The sequence below is a fragment of the Leuresthes tenuis genome, unplaced genomic scaffold (genome assembly GCF_036924035.1).
Source record: "Leuresthes tenuis unplaced genomic scaffold, fLeuTen1.0.hap1 SCAF_3, whole genome shotgun sequence".
Classification (NCBI taxonomy): Eukaryota; Metazoa; Chordata; class Actinopteri; order Atheriniformes; family Atherinopsidae; genus Leuresthes; species Leuresthes tenuis.
Genome location: NW_027325357.1, coordinates 28,419,099 through 28,432,891, shown reverse-complemented (window position 1 = coordinate 28,432,891; position 13,793 = coordinate 28,419,099). Strand labels below are relative to the sequence as shown.

Below are 13,793 nucleotides of genomic sequence, written 5' to 3'. Positions count from 1 at the left end.
TCTGTATGTGCTGAAATCGATCAACGTAATTACGTAGTGTGTCAGTACGCAACGTGTCCCTGTAGTAGTGACTGGGAAGCCCCTAGCGCGGAGCTGCCAACGCCCGGTGTAGTGACTCAATAGAGAATACGGTATGGCAAATAATGTATTTTTTTGTGTAATTAGACTGTAAAATTGTCCATTGTTTTGTTTGAAAGTGTATATTACATTATATATATGGTGTGCATGTATAATACTTGGGTTGTAATAGTTTATTTGGATATGATATTCATCAACAGCATCCGCTAAGGCTGGCTGAACCATTTAGCCCGCAAGCAAATTGGTGAGGACAGTAGTTAGCTAGCAAAGCAAGTATGCAGGTTCTTCTTAACATTAGACTTAACTATAAGCACATCTCCTGCGATGTCTGGCGACTATATTCCATATCAAATTAATCAGTTTCTTTAAAACTACGTATTTGTCTTCGACTTGAAATCAAGCAGATAAATTGATAAATACTTAACTAGTTATCAGCTAACGGTTAGCTGGTTGAGGAGCAGATGAATACATAACAAACACTAGTTTAATTGCCTTTTAAAATTAAACCAATATCCTCGATTTTAGATATAGAACGAAATAGCAAGGTACCAAGAGGAAGCTAAACAGTAGTGGCTGTGTTAAAATGGAGATGTAAGTATGGTTTATCGTTTTATCAGCCGGCAGGAAATAGGCCAGATTGAGGCCGGGGATGTGGCCGACCCGAAGTAGAACTGCTGAGGCTATTGCACTCCAGCCATCAGTCCTTTTTATTTGTCGCTCCACTCTAATTGAGATGTAGAAATATTTGTTAGATATATTCACATAGTTGAGTTTTGGGTTCTCACCCTTGTGGCCGCCCGAATTCTCAGGCCATAGATGAATGACAAAGTAGCCAAGTTCGATGTGTCCAAGTCGATTTAATTATATATTTAATTGGTCCATTTAATTTTAAATCTAAGTGTTGTTAAGTCAACGATTTGACTTATTGTATATGTTACGTCGGTCACAACATATCGAGAATGAATCAGTATATTTAGTTGTGTATAATTGTGTGATTAGCATGGGAGTCTGCTAGATTTTCAGAAGTGTTCATTGCTTGAGTAAACAAATTTCCCATTATCAGCATTACGTTATGGGGGATCACTTCTAACTAGGTCTCAGCTTCTTTCACTATGAGTCCATTTAGCTGGCTTGCCCTTAAAGTGCCTGCTGGCCTACAAACACAAATGCATGGATTAAGTCTCAAAGCGTCATTTCAGCTGCAGCCACCCTCTGTTGCCCATTGCCGTCAGCTTACTGTGTTGTTTAGCATAGATTTGGAAAAAATGTAGAGATGTCAAGATTTTCTTCATACAATGGTCCATAAAGTTTTGGCCCTGCGGGACAGTATTGTACTACATTCTGTATACACTTTTGTACAGATGTAATGGTGATCATCGTGCAGCGAATCTCACTCTTACTTCAGATAACTTCAGATTGATGCCTCAGGGCACATCCTAAAATTATATGTAACGCGGCTGCTTTAAATGGTGACTTCGTGGAACATGTTGGTTTAGTTGGCCTGAGTTCTGATTCGCAGTTGGGACATCAGGGTATTGATCTGCTTATGGAACAGTGCGACTGCTGGATTATGCACTGCGCAGTGTCACCAGACTACATTGTAGTCCACTTCAAAAAAACACTTCCTATTTGTGAACCCCACTTATGAGAGTCTCCAGGCTAAATCACCCTCAATCTTAACAGGATGTCATCTGTTGCATTGGAGTAAGACAGTATTCCTGATAGCGTCCTGCGGGAAGTCTTTGTAATCTGTAGGAGATGCTCTCATATTGACCAACATCAGTCTGTGATAGTTGTATAATCAAGCTCAAATCTTATTCTTTGTTTCAACTAAATATTCAGTTAAACTAAGCCTAATGTTCTGTCTGAAATGATGTCAGCTTGGCAGAACGTGTGCTGGAGAAATGAGTGTCTCTGTTTTGAGTGCTGTGCAGCTGGCCCTCCACCTGTGCTCCGCTCCACTGTTAAACTGCCTGCAGTTTTGTCTCTGCTGCTCCTCTCTTTGACACCCCACCCCCACGTAGTGCTGCAGAGCTCTGCAGTGGCTTAGCGCTGACATTTTGTAACTTGTGGAGGAGAAACGGGATAATATTTTGGCTAACTTACTACGATGTGGTCCCACAAGTCAATGCACTCGTTTCTGTTGTTGTTGGTTCTTGTCGAGCTGCTTCATTGTCAAGAGTCCAGGTTTGTGGGTAATGTCCAGGCTGACGGAGACACTTAAGTAGATGGCAGACCTTTTGTCATCGTTACATCTATGCTTTGGCCTGTAAAGATTTCCGCTGGGCATTCTTCTCCTTATTCTGGTGGCTGTAGGATCAGTAAATGTCTGTTGCTGTTTAATTCAGGTTGAAAATTGTTGTGTATTAAATGCTCGATCTGATGCTCACAAATTCTTCCTGTAAGATTTCTTGTGTGTTTTTGGCGCAGGTTTTTTTAACGTTGTGAGAGATAACAATTTAATCAGTTCGCTGAATTCGTCCACTCCTGTTGTGCTCATCGATATTATGTGCTCATAAACAAATGAAACAAAAAGACCGCAGACACATCTGTGATCCTGGCATCCTCGACAGTGTTGCTGCTGTGATGTGGACATTTATGTAGCTCATACATTCATGGTATACAGGTACTGGAAAAATATCTACATAAGCAAACTGATGAGACAGTGCAGATCTAATAATTTGTTGTATTCAAGTGGTTTTGTGTTTCATTTGTTACATTATTGTATTCCTTTATTTGCCCCCCTCTGTGATTGGCTGCCCTGCTGTCTGTATAATTGCCTTCAGCTATTGAATAATCCTACTGACCAGTGATTTCTACTGGGTCAGCTGTGGGTCTGAACAGTCTCTCTAAATTAGAAAACCTTATCAGGGCAGTTCCACTTCACCCCAGTCAGAGTTCCAGTTATTTATTATTTGCCCATTAACATCTCTTTGTTAAGTAGATAACAACATTTTTACTCTGAGCTGGGTCTCCAGTTTTTGGATGTAGGTCAGCCTCCAATTTTCCAGTTACATTGAAAATTGCTTCCAGCAACTGTTTGTCATTGACATATATTAAAAATGCCATCTGGTGTTTAGTTTTAAAAGGTCTCCTAAAATATTGACTAATCCTCAACACAAGGCTTTTCCTTCTCTTGTGTGTACTGCTCACACTAAATGTTTTATATGGACAATATATAAAATATTTAATAACACAGGTTTAGTAATCCACCAAGATTTAGTGCTGTAATCTCGGGGAAGAATACTCCATATGTTTTATTAAAGCTGGAACTGTGTGGATTTGTTTCACCTGTATATTGAAAAGGCGGAATGGATGAAGAGTGAGCTTGATGTTGGAGCCACTTTGCTGAATGAACAGTATAATTACCCCATCCACGTTTGTGTCATCGACGTGTGTTGGCGAACATAAACGCTGAAATCAAAACATATCTGCCAGAGGACACGATCAGCTCATTTTCTGTCTTTATTTGTTTTTTTAGTTTCTTATTGAATCTACTGTGTTTCCGTGTGTTTTAACAAAGGCAGTCGTGCTCATCCTGTCATTTGTGTTTGTTCCACCAATAACAAAAGGACACATTCCTAACTTATATTTGCTTTCTGTTTTGTTTTCTCTTCCAGATCTTGAATGAATAGTGAAGACTATAAAACACAGCTATGCAGACCATCAAGTGTGTTGTGGTTGGTGACGGTGCTGTGGGTAAAACCTGCCTGCTCATCTCGTACACTACAAACAAGTTCCCCTCTGAATATGTCCCTACGGTACGTGAGTGACAGACACCATGTATATGTTTTAAGCTCCAACTTGACAAATGATGTCCCACTTTTGTAGGTCGAAACTGTAATAAAGTAACTTTTCGTTTTCGTTTCATCTGATTATGTGTCGGTCTGCTGTATCATTTACAAACACAGAGGATACAACAGAAGACTTTAGGGTGATGTCAGTCAGATTAGCTGGGTGTCTTTAAATCCAGTTGATATCATCCAGAGTTCTGAAGCACTGTGGAACAGCAGCTGTATTTTATGCTTTGCTGCTGACAGTGTGATCAGTTTAGATGAATAAGGCTAACAAATGGTGGATATATGCTTTTTAAATGCCCTATCTTTCCAAACCAGTGGGAATAAAAGTGTGCATGCTTCATTGCTGTATGATGAGTAGCTAACCTGGCTTTGCTGTGGGTGTTACAGGTGTTTGACAACTATGCTGTAACTGTAATGATCGGAGGTGAACCTTACACCCTGGGCTTATTTGATACAGCAGGTATGTTTTTCTGTGTTTAATGTTGTTTTGCGACACTGGTGAGCCTGTAAAGCGAAACAGTTATCCTCACGAGTGCAGGAGTTATGTCTTATTTGAGATAAGGGTGAATATTGTTATGTTGTGTTTATGCATTTAGCAGATGCTTTTATCCAAAGTGACTTATAGGCAGTTAGGATAAGGACCCCTACTGGAGGTAGTACCTTTCATGCAGGGGATTTGAACCCAGGTCACCCACATGAAAGGACCACTACACTATCCAATATTGGGTTTGTGTAGTTCTAAACTCAGCTTTTCCATGTGACTGTGTGTGATTCTGCTGTGTATTACTGTGTATCACTGCTGTTTCCTTGATGACCGGCCTGTGTGAGTTCAACATACATTTCTTTGGTCCGCTCCAGGTCAGGAAGACTATGACAGGTTACGTCCTCTGAGTTATCCCCAGACAGATGTCTTCCTCGTCTGTTTTTCAGTCGTGTCCCCATCCTCCTTTGAAAACGTCAAAGAAAAGGTACGTTTCACCCCTTTTCTTTTTCAAATTGCTTTTATTCCCAAGGTCTATATGTGGATTACTGTGTAAAGTTGTTAAAAACAGACAGAATTCCTAAACCCCACTTAACAGTGATATACATGTAACTTTTTTCCTAGTTGATTTATCTCTAAATTGATCTATCTTTTTGCTTGGATTCAAGTCCTGCAGTTTGAGACCCAATGAACCAAACTTAAACATAAAACTACAACCGCTCCAGTGGAGGTTGTGCTTCTCAAAAAGGGGAGAACATTGTGTCTCTTCTTCTGAAACCCAGTGTTTCGTGTATGTTGATGCTGGGTTTGTTTTTCCAGTGGGTTCCAGAGATCACCCACCACTGTCCAAAGACGCCCTTCCTTCTAGTCGGGACCCAGATCGACTTGCGGGATGATCCTTCCACTATAGAGAAGCTGGCTAAGAACAAACAAAAGCCCATCACCCCAGAGACAGCTGAGAAGCTAGCAAGAGACCTCAAGGCTGTGAAATATGTGGAGTGTTCAGCCCTCACACAGGTAACAGATGCATGTATACACCGGATTTACACCATCTCATGTACATGGCAAGAACTAAGAAAGTGGAGGAAAGAGGAACGTGTCCACGTGCCCTCTGGCCTGTGCACATTGTGGCTGATGAGTGTTATGCTGCATGCAGGTTTCGTTCCCTTCAGCCTGCAAGCTCGTGAGCTTCTGTTTGGTGTTGCTGATTGTAAACAACTTGATTTTCATTTGTTATCATGGTTGATGTGAGCAGTCTTCCTGTAACTGTTTAACTGCTGATGTCTTTAGTGTTTGAGCCATGAAATTACCCTCCATGGCCAGCATTGCCGAGACGGGTTGCTGCTGGTCAGTGGCGTGAATTTGTTAGTCAAAAATAAAATCATGCAGATGAACTTGAAGTCACAAAGCACGTCCACAACGTTCCCCAGTTTTGAATGCTGCTCTATCCAGGGATGAAGAGAAATTTCCTGACTGGACTTTAAGGGAGGAGTCAGTTTATGTGTTATAGCCCTCTTCCTCATAAGAAACCCCGGGGGTTTCTCAGCATATGGCCTTTCACCCTCTCTGTAGATCTGTCTTCCCCTCCCAGAGCTAAAGGTTTGCAGATATTTACAGTGCCAGAAAGGGCACAAACACCACAAGAGTGGGTCGGTACTCTGTGGCTTCTCGTTGTTTCTCTGTTAGACCGCAGCTGAGGACGGGCTTCACCTAACAGTTCTGCATGAAAAAACCCTCAGTCCTGAGCATGAGAGCCTGTGGAGGTAGCAAGCTGAGTGAACGTGACTCGGTCTCATGTAGACTGAGAACAATGGTGTTGATGAAGCTGAGCTGTAGCCCCCCACCTACCCCTTCCCTGCTTTGCTCCTTCCTTCCTCCTCTCCCTGGCATAACACTGCATAGCTGCAGATGTCATTTCCTGTTTCCTGTTGGGGAACTCCACACAGTGTCCCGGCCTCACTTCCAGCACACTGTTAAACAGCCGCCTGTTGACTTGTTACCACTGCATGTGACTCGTCATGTGCACCATGCATCTTCACAGTCCTGCAGCTCGCGTACCTTTCTCTGTATTTCAGCAGCTTTCCTCCAGCTTTCTTTCTTTCTTTCTTTCTTTCTTTCTTTCTTTCTTTCTTTCTTTCTTTCTTTCTTTCTTTCTTTCTTTCTTTCTTTCTTTCTTTCTTTCTTTCTTTCTTTCTTTCTTTCTTTCTTTCTTTCTTTCTTTCTTTCTTTCTTTCTTTCTTTCTTTCTTTCTTTCTTTCTTTCTTTCTTTCTTTCTTTCTTTCTTTCTTTCTTTCTTTCTTTCTTTCTTTCTTTCTTTCTTTCTTTCTTTCTTTCTTTCTTTCTTTCTTTCTTTCTTTCTTTCTTTCTGTCTGTCTGTCTGTCTGTCTGTCTGTCTGTCTGTCTGTCTGTCTGTCTGTCTGTCTGTCTGTCTGTCTGTCTGTCTGTCTGTCTGTCTGTCTGTCTGTCTGTCTGTCTGTCTGTCTGTCTGTCTCTCTGTCTGTCTGTCTGTCTGTCTGTCTGTCTGTCTGTCTGTCTGTCTGTCTGTCTGTCTCTCTCTCTCTGTCTGTCTCTGTCTGTCTGTCTGTCTGTCTGTCTCTCTCTCTGTCTGTCTCTCTCTCTGTCTGTCTCTGTCTCTCTGTCTGTCTCTGTCTCTCTGTCTGTCTGTCTCTGTCTCTCTGTCTCTCATTGTTAATCAAACTGCCGTTCTCTTCCCTCTTCTGTCATTGTAGCGGGGGCTGAAGAATGTATTTGATGAAGCTATCCTAGCTGCCCTAGAGCCACCTGAGACGCAAAGAAAGAGGAAATGCTGTATATTTTAATCTGTGTCACTGCTCTTCCTCATCGTTCTCATTTTAGATTCTTTTAGCCCCTCTCTCGTTGTTTTTCTCCGACCTCTCCATATAACTCTTCATACTTGCCAATAATGACATCTCACCAGTTTAATCTCTTGCTGCATTGAGGTGCAGATGTACTGAAATGTTCTGTGGTCTGATTAACTGACCGAAGGCCTTTCCTGTACTTACACTGGCTGCCTTCTGTAAGGTGTGTTTAACATTCTTTATATGTTAATACCATAACTGTCAGACTCCACGGCTTCCTGCTCAGTCTTGCAGCTTTTGTTGTTAATGGATGCCATTATGTGTGTGTGTCCGTTATTTGAGTTGGACGGTCTTGTTCTGACCGGTTACTTTGGGTGTTTGACAGATCTCAACACTAAACAGAGCTTCCATCTCTAGTACTGATGTATTTTTGTACTTCTACAGTTGATGTCCAATTTAACAGAAGTTGGAGTGTGACTGTGATAACATTCAGACTTTGTGCGCTCAGATCATATGTTAGAGGTGTTTGGCCTTCTGACAGACTAACCATCGGACAGTTTTCCTGTTTCCTGTCTTACTGATCTGATTTAAACCCAAGACACACTTGATGTCTGCTTTGATTTATTTGGCCATACTGCATACAAACATATGATATTAATGTGGTATATGCATATTGTGCATATATTGAAATCCAGATGAAAGTAATCAAACGATCTTTAATTGTATTAAGATCACTTGTGAATGAATTAATAAAGAACAAATGAACTTGCTCTCCTCTCTGGCTCCCTTCTTTTTCCAGCTTTGTGAGAGAAGAATGTTGAGTTAAACAACACAGGGCAGCTGTGGTTACTGAGCTCATGATGTAAATGGCACTGCTCAGAGCCAGATAAAGAGAAGCGGGCTCAGCGCTGTGCCAGACTCTGGTGACTTGTCTTTTTTGGGGGGGTTCAGTGTCCTCTTTTTATTTGTACATTCACAGCCATTGAAGTCGAGCAGAAAGACAGGGCTGTGGTGTAGAGCCAGGGCTTGTGTTCCGTTTTTCCTCCACTTACTTGTTTGACTTGCCTTTGATTTCAGCAGCACTCTAACATGCATGCTGTTTGTGTTGTTGACATTTTAACCTCACTGAGACATCCACACGGTGTTCTGTTCTGCTTTTTTTCTATCGCAGCTCCTGAAAATGCTTTGCGTCGGTTTCCACCCCCCTACAGCTATTTTATCCCTTTAAACGAAGTTTGTTTTCAGTCCTCTGTTAAGCTGCTGCGTTCCGTTTTGTTACTCTTCTTGTTTCACTTTAATTTGACCTGTGTGTCTTTGCACTCTTCCCTCATTGTGTTTGTATGTTTGTGTTCACAGAAAGGCCTAAAGAATGTGTTTGATGAGGCGATATTGGCTGCTTTGGAGCCCCCAGAGCCCAAGAAGAAACGCAAATGTGTGCTGCTATGAGGGGCTCCTACCTATTCAAAGCACACACACACACACTCACACACACACATCTTAAATACAACCATGCCCCCCGACCACATCCCCTCCCCACCCCCCCACCCCCCTCTATCCTTGCTCTGCTAAGGCTGATTTACAACGTTGTCCTCCACAAGGACGATTAGACAGAAACCAGCCAACCAAGTTTCGGATAATTCTCTGCAATAATAAGAAGCTCCACCCCTCTGTCTGAGTTTGGGACAGAAGATGAACCTAATGTGGCCAACAGGCTGGTGTTGGCGCCGGGCAGCGCGGCACATCCATAAACCAACCTCGCACACGAGTAGAAATCATTCCGTCGAGCTTTGGATAGCTTGATGTGACTAAAGTCAGTGCTGTGGCCTCATGAAGTGTTAGATGCTCAGCCATTTAGTTGTTTTCAGCCAATCTTAAGGGTTTCATGGATAAAAGCCCCGCCCCAGCCCCTCCCAGCTGCCTAACCGGTGGCTGCTCATGCTGCTGTTCCTGTCGCCTCTGTTGACGAGCACGCCCAACCTCCTTTGTTTTTTCCCTCAACACTACTACTACACATGCTAACAGAGTAGTGTTGTTCTGTTTTGTTTTGCCAACACCCGTCTCTTTTTTTCCCTCAAACACGAGAAATGTCTGCGATATTTATTCCATGTTCCAAATAGATGCGCTCATAACCACTAAGGACACTGAAGGGCACTGTGTAGGTGTGGCAGTGTTCGGCCATTTAGGGAAGAAAGAAAACGGCTAAAGCTCTGCACAGCTGTCTCAAGGAAGAGACTGAATTGGTCAATATCGCTTACTCCCCTCAATGCAGACTTCCACAGTGCAGAGTCGCAGTCCATTTGGAACGTGGTAATCACTTGAAGAGCTAAAGGCATCCAGTAGTAATGGGTCTGCTAGTCGACCACAGGAATTGGCCTTTTAGATGCAGGGAACTTAAACAGTGTTAGCAGAACAAGTGGTGTGTTCTTCATGCATTGTCAGGGACCAAGGGAGGGTAAAGCAGAATACTGTTGTAACATTTCCATCACCTCACACTTAGAGCGGGTACAGCCCCGTAAAACGGCGCATTTCAACCGTCGAAATGATTTTCCACCAGATTTCTGTGCCTGCTCAGAATTTGGTGCCTTCAGGTAGCGTAATGTGTCCAGGCTGCACGTCGGAGCTGCCTGCTGTACCCGTTCAAACTGTCAGGTGGTGTGTGTAGCTGAGCCTCGGTCTCTGATTGAAATGATAGGTTTAACAAATGTAATTATAATGTAAGCTGGCACACAATGTCCATTTAGGCTCCAGGTGTTTTTACCAAAATCTTTTTTTCTTCATTATTTCTGTTTGTGCTGTTCTTTTTTAATTTTTATTATTATTATTAAATATATATATATATATATAAATATATAAAAAGGTTTCTTTCGCTCCTTTTACATTTAGGGGTCGGAACTCATCTGAACTCTTACCTGCCAGTTTATACCAGGAAAACCTCTGATTGGTCAGTTGAATAAAAACTCCAATGGCAGAGAGACTGTTTGGTAGTGATGATTTGTAATTGGTCGTTTTTCTTTGCTGGTGGCTTAGAGTTGGGTTGACATCCAGTCCAAGTCAGTATGATTATTATTATAACCTGTTGTTATTTTGGTGCAGAAACCAAATGCTTTGTCTAAAGTCTTTGTTCTTTGTATATGCATTCTTTTCAAAAATATTAAACTTATACCTTAATTGCCTTTACCACTTTTCCTTTGCCTATCATTTTCAGTCTGCGGAACAGACGTATGATCTCTGTCTGAATGGAACTGTTTCAGTGACTTAATTCTTCCTTTTCTTGTTTTGCCTCAATGGGTTAACAACTCCCTCCATGTAGAGAAAAATAAAGAAATAAAAAGTGTCTTCCAGCACTAATAAGAAGAATCAGCACCAGATCTATTGGTGGACTTCATTCCATATGGCTTTCATGTCACACGGACCTGTTATTTTTTGTCTTTCACATGTAGTGGTGGAAGTTAAATTGACCCAACAACAAATAGGTGAAGCTGTCTTCAGCTGATGCTTCATAGCTGGATGAGCCTGTTGTTCTGTGTCCAGCCAGCAGGAGGAGCTGTCCACTCAGAAATGAGCAAGTGTTGGTGCCCCTCAGAGGAAGGTGTCACGTGAAATTTTAAATGTTGCCAAATGTGATGCCATTCACCTTCTGCTGTACATATATATATTTACACCTGTGTCTTTGGAAAATCTAAACAAAGGTTACATTTGATACCAAGTTGAAATCAAAGCATACATTGTGTTCCGTCATACATTATGTTAATTACACCTAATTTTTCAGGAGCCTAGAGGATAACCTCTCCATGACACACCCTAAGTTTTCAGTAGCAGCTCAGTGAAGCACACACTGTGCAGAATGAGGTCTGGCACCATCTCGCTAAAAGGATTGCTTACCTTCTAGGAAAAGACATTCCCCAAGTGGTTTTTAATGTTTCTTTAAGTCACTGATGCCATCACAGACGCTGGCCTTTGCATCTTTCTCTGCTAACAGCCCCTGTGCAGAACCTGACGTCAGTTTTTCCCAAAAGCAGCTCAAATTCTGAACTCATCTGACCTCGGAACATGTGTCCACTGTCTTTCTGTCCATTTGAGATGAGCTCACGTCCAGAGAATTTTTATGTACAACTGATATACGACTTATTGGTGTGGTTCATTCCTGCACAAAGCAATGTTGAGAGAAACTGGTTTTCCAAGGTAACCCTGAGTCCATGTGAATGTACTTATCACGGAGACCTGCTGGTTTCTCATGCTGTGCCAGCTGAAGGCCCATAAAGTTACATTTATCCAACAGTGGTTTCTGTCCTTGGCCTTTACACTGAGATTTCCCTAAATTTTTTTCTCAATACTATTCACTGTAGATGTTGAAAGACCACAGTGCTTCACAATCCTATCGGGATGTAATGCTTTGAACTTCTTTGTGGTTCTCTGATGGAATTTTGCATTCAGTGGTAGGCTGTGCTACGATCCATCCTTGCTTTAGAAGCCCAAACCTTTGGTGGATGCTGTTTTTATACCCAATCCTGACACCCTCACCTGTCACCAGTAATCTGCTGGTTGTGGAATCTTCCAGAACAGTGGTTTATCTTTTTCTATACCTTCAATCTACGACAGTGTTCGTCTGTAAAAGCACCAGAAATCGTTGTTTTGCGCTTGCATCTGTGACATAAATATGTAATCTTTTTTTTTCTTTTTTTTTAACGACCGATTAAAGTTTTTATTGCATTTTAGAAAAAATGGCCTGGTCTGAGAACTCTTTGAACCAGGACACGTAATAAATCTGCCTGCAGAATTGGATCCGCTGTTCTTTACATACAGCATGTAATCTGTGGCACCCGCATGACGACATCTTCCCCATGTTTATCAAAGTTTCTCAGAAGTTTTATGTGGCTGTGCAGCTGATGCTTGATGCTGCAGCCTGAGGGATGCAGCTGGGAAATGACACTTCAGCCACTTCCACGCTTGTGGAACAGAGCGCGTGGTGCTGTGAGTGTGTTCAGGGAGATGTCGCTTTCACGCGGCTTCCACAGAGGTTCCCAAATTCCTCAAATGGCAGCAAATGAGGGTGATACCCCAGCCTTGGTGCCCTGTTTTATTTGCTGACGGATGGAGGGATGTTGCGCTGCACCCCCGCCCTCGGCTCTCTCCTCCACCCTCATCCACCCCTGTGAGGCGTTCACGCATTCCCCGCGTTTCTGGAGTTCTGTCTGTCAGCGCCTTCTTCCGCTAAAGAGCCGCTGACAGCCATTAATTATCACACAGGCTGAACGAAGGGCATTCCTCTGCTGAAATATTAGTGCGTTTACACACACACACAGATGCTCCTCAGCCCACTCCATTCACACCCCAATGCAGAGAGACACCACCTGGTCTCCATTGGTCTTCATCACGTTTGACAAATGAGTCTAAATGTTTTGTCCTTTGCGGTCGTCCAATCACAGTCGAGCCTGAGATGAGCGGGCAGAGGTGAGGATGCGATGACTGTGACGGACATTAAGCAGTGTGTGTGCGCGCTTCACCCTTATTTATAAGACGATTTTATGATGATCTGCACGGATACTGACTAGTGATGAAAGGCACGCTGAGGATTTGAACATTTTATCAGAGCTCAGCAGTAACTCATTGTTCAGACATCTCAGCTGTGCGCAATGTGAGGCAGGTCTGCTACATGTGTGTTTGTGTGCGCACTCATGGAAATAAATCTTTTCTGCTGGCTGAAGCCACAGGACACAGCCCGCTTAGCTGTGCCGGTTCTCAACCTTTTACAGTTGTTGTTTTTCCAGCGTGCAAAGCTCCTGCCAACACATAGAACACAATGTGGTTTTCATGTAGATGTTGGCTGTGGTGTAGAGGAGCAGGTTCGGTCCGATCCGCCCGATCTAACTGCTCTCCAGCAGGTGGGAGAGAAACAGGAGGGGTGGGAGAGGGGGACCATCTTTGTTTGGAGCTCAGTACTTATAAATTCTGGTAGTGGAAGTGTCAGTATAATATGAAAGGGGTCTTGTCTGATCTCTGTCTAACTTTAAATCATAAAGTTAGAAGGAATGGACAAGACAGCTGTTTTTTTTGTGTAAAAAGCTTATTGTAGTGAGCACTCACAATCCGTTTGATGCAGACCAAACTGGATCAAAGCCCAAGTTGTTTCTCTGGCACTACCAGTACTACAGTATACCAGCACTACAGTATATAAATTATGCCTGCCTCATTTTTGGGTAAAATGTTACAACAGGACATGATATTAAATGATCTCTCTGAGATCCACTGCAGCAGTCACTCTCTCTTTGCTTTGACCTCTGACTTCTTTCGATGCTTCCCAGAGTGGAGCAGTGGCCCACCTTGCGAGGTTATTCTCCTAAACCGAAACTGCACACACCTGTCATTCCTCTCTTCAGAGACTAGGTCTGCCGTCATCTGAAAAGGAAAGTACGCCATCTTTTAACTAAAAGGTTTTTATGTATTTGAACATACTAAAAAGTCATCTAGTTCTTACCATGAATACAACAGGTGAACAACAACACAACATGTTACTACCATTACTTCCCAAAAAATAGGCCAAAATGAACAAAAAAAGTCCACCCTCACTGCTTTAGGGATTTAGAGGTTATGTAGCAGCCAGGTGCTGCTAATCAA

At 42.6% G+C, this 13,793-nt stretch overlaps 1 protein-coding gene across 2 annotated transcripts; it reads left to right on the top strand.

Annotated features, from left to right (window-relative positions):
* The first annotated feature begins 29 nt into the window (after nucleotides 1-29).
* cdc42 (cell division cycle 42) lies at nucleotides 30-10,355 on the top strand. 2 transcript variants are annotated; one of them, XM_072382913.1, is made up of 6 exons: nucleotides 30-131; nucleotides 3,699-3,839; nucleotides 4,266-4,338; nucleotides 4,737-4,846; nucleotides 5,179-5,376; nucleotides 7,089-7,947. In XM_072382913.1, the coding sequence occupies exons 2-6, from the start codon at nucleotides 3,735-3,737 to the stop codon at nucleotides 7,176-7,178; spliced, it is 576 nt and encodes a 191-aa protein (XP_072239014.1). In that variant the 5' UTR covers nucleotides 30-131; nucleotides 3,699-3,734; the 3' UTR covers nucleotides 7,179-7,947. The 2 variants fall into 2 exon arrangements, with proteins under 2 accessions (XP_072239014.1, XP_072239013.1); XM_072382912.1 differs by lacking the exon at nucleotides 7,089-7,947 and adding an exon at nucleotides 8,535-10,355 and having other exon boundaries at nucleotides 31-131.
* The last annotated feature ends 3,438 nt before the right edge of the window (nucleotides 10,356-13,793 follow it).

Bases quoted from the DNA above. Each gene is read 5' to 3' on its own strand.
- cdc42 (XM_072382912.1), top strand. From the start codon at position 3,735: ATGCAGACCATCAAGTGTGTTGTGGTTGGTGACGGTGCTGTGGGTAAA. The intron at 3,840-4,265 runs GTACGTGAGTGA...TGGGTGTTACAG, and splicing joins CCTCTGAATATGTCCCTACG to GTGTTTGACAACTATGCTGT. The intron at 4,847-5,178 runs GTACGTTTCACC...TTGTTTTTCCAG, and splicing joins TTGAAAACGTCAAAGAAAAG to TGGGTTCCAGAGATCACCCA.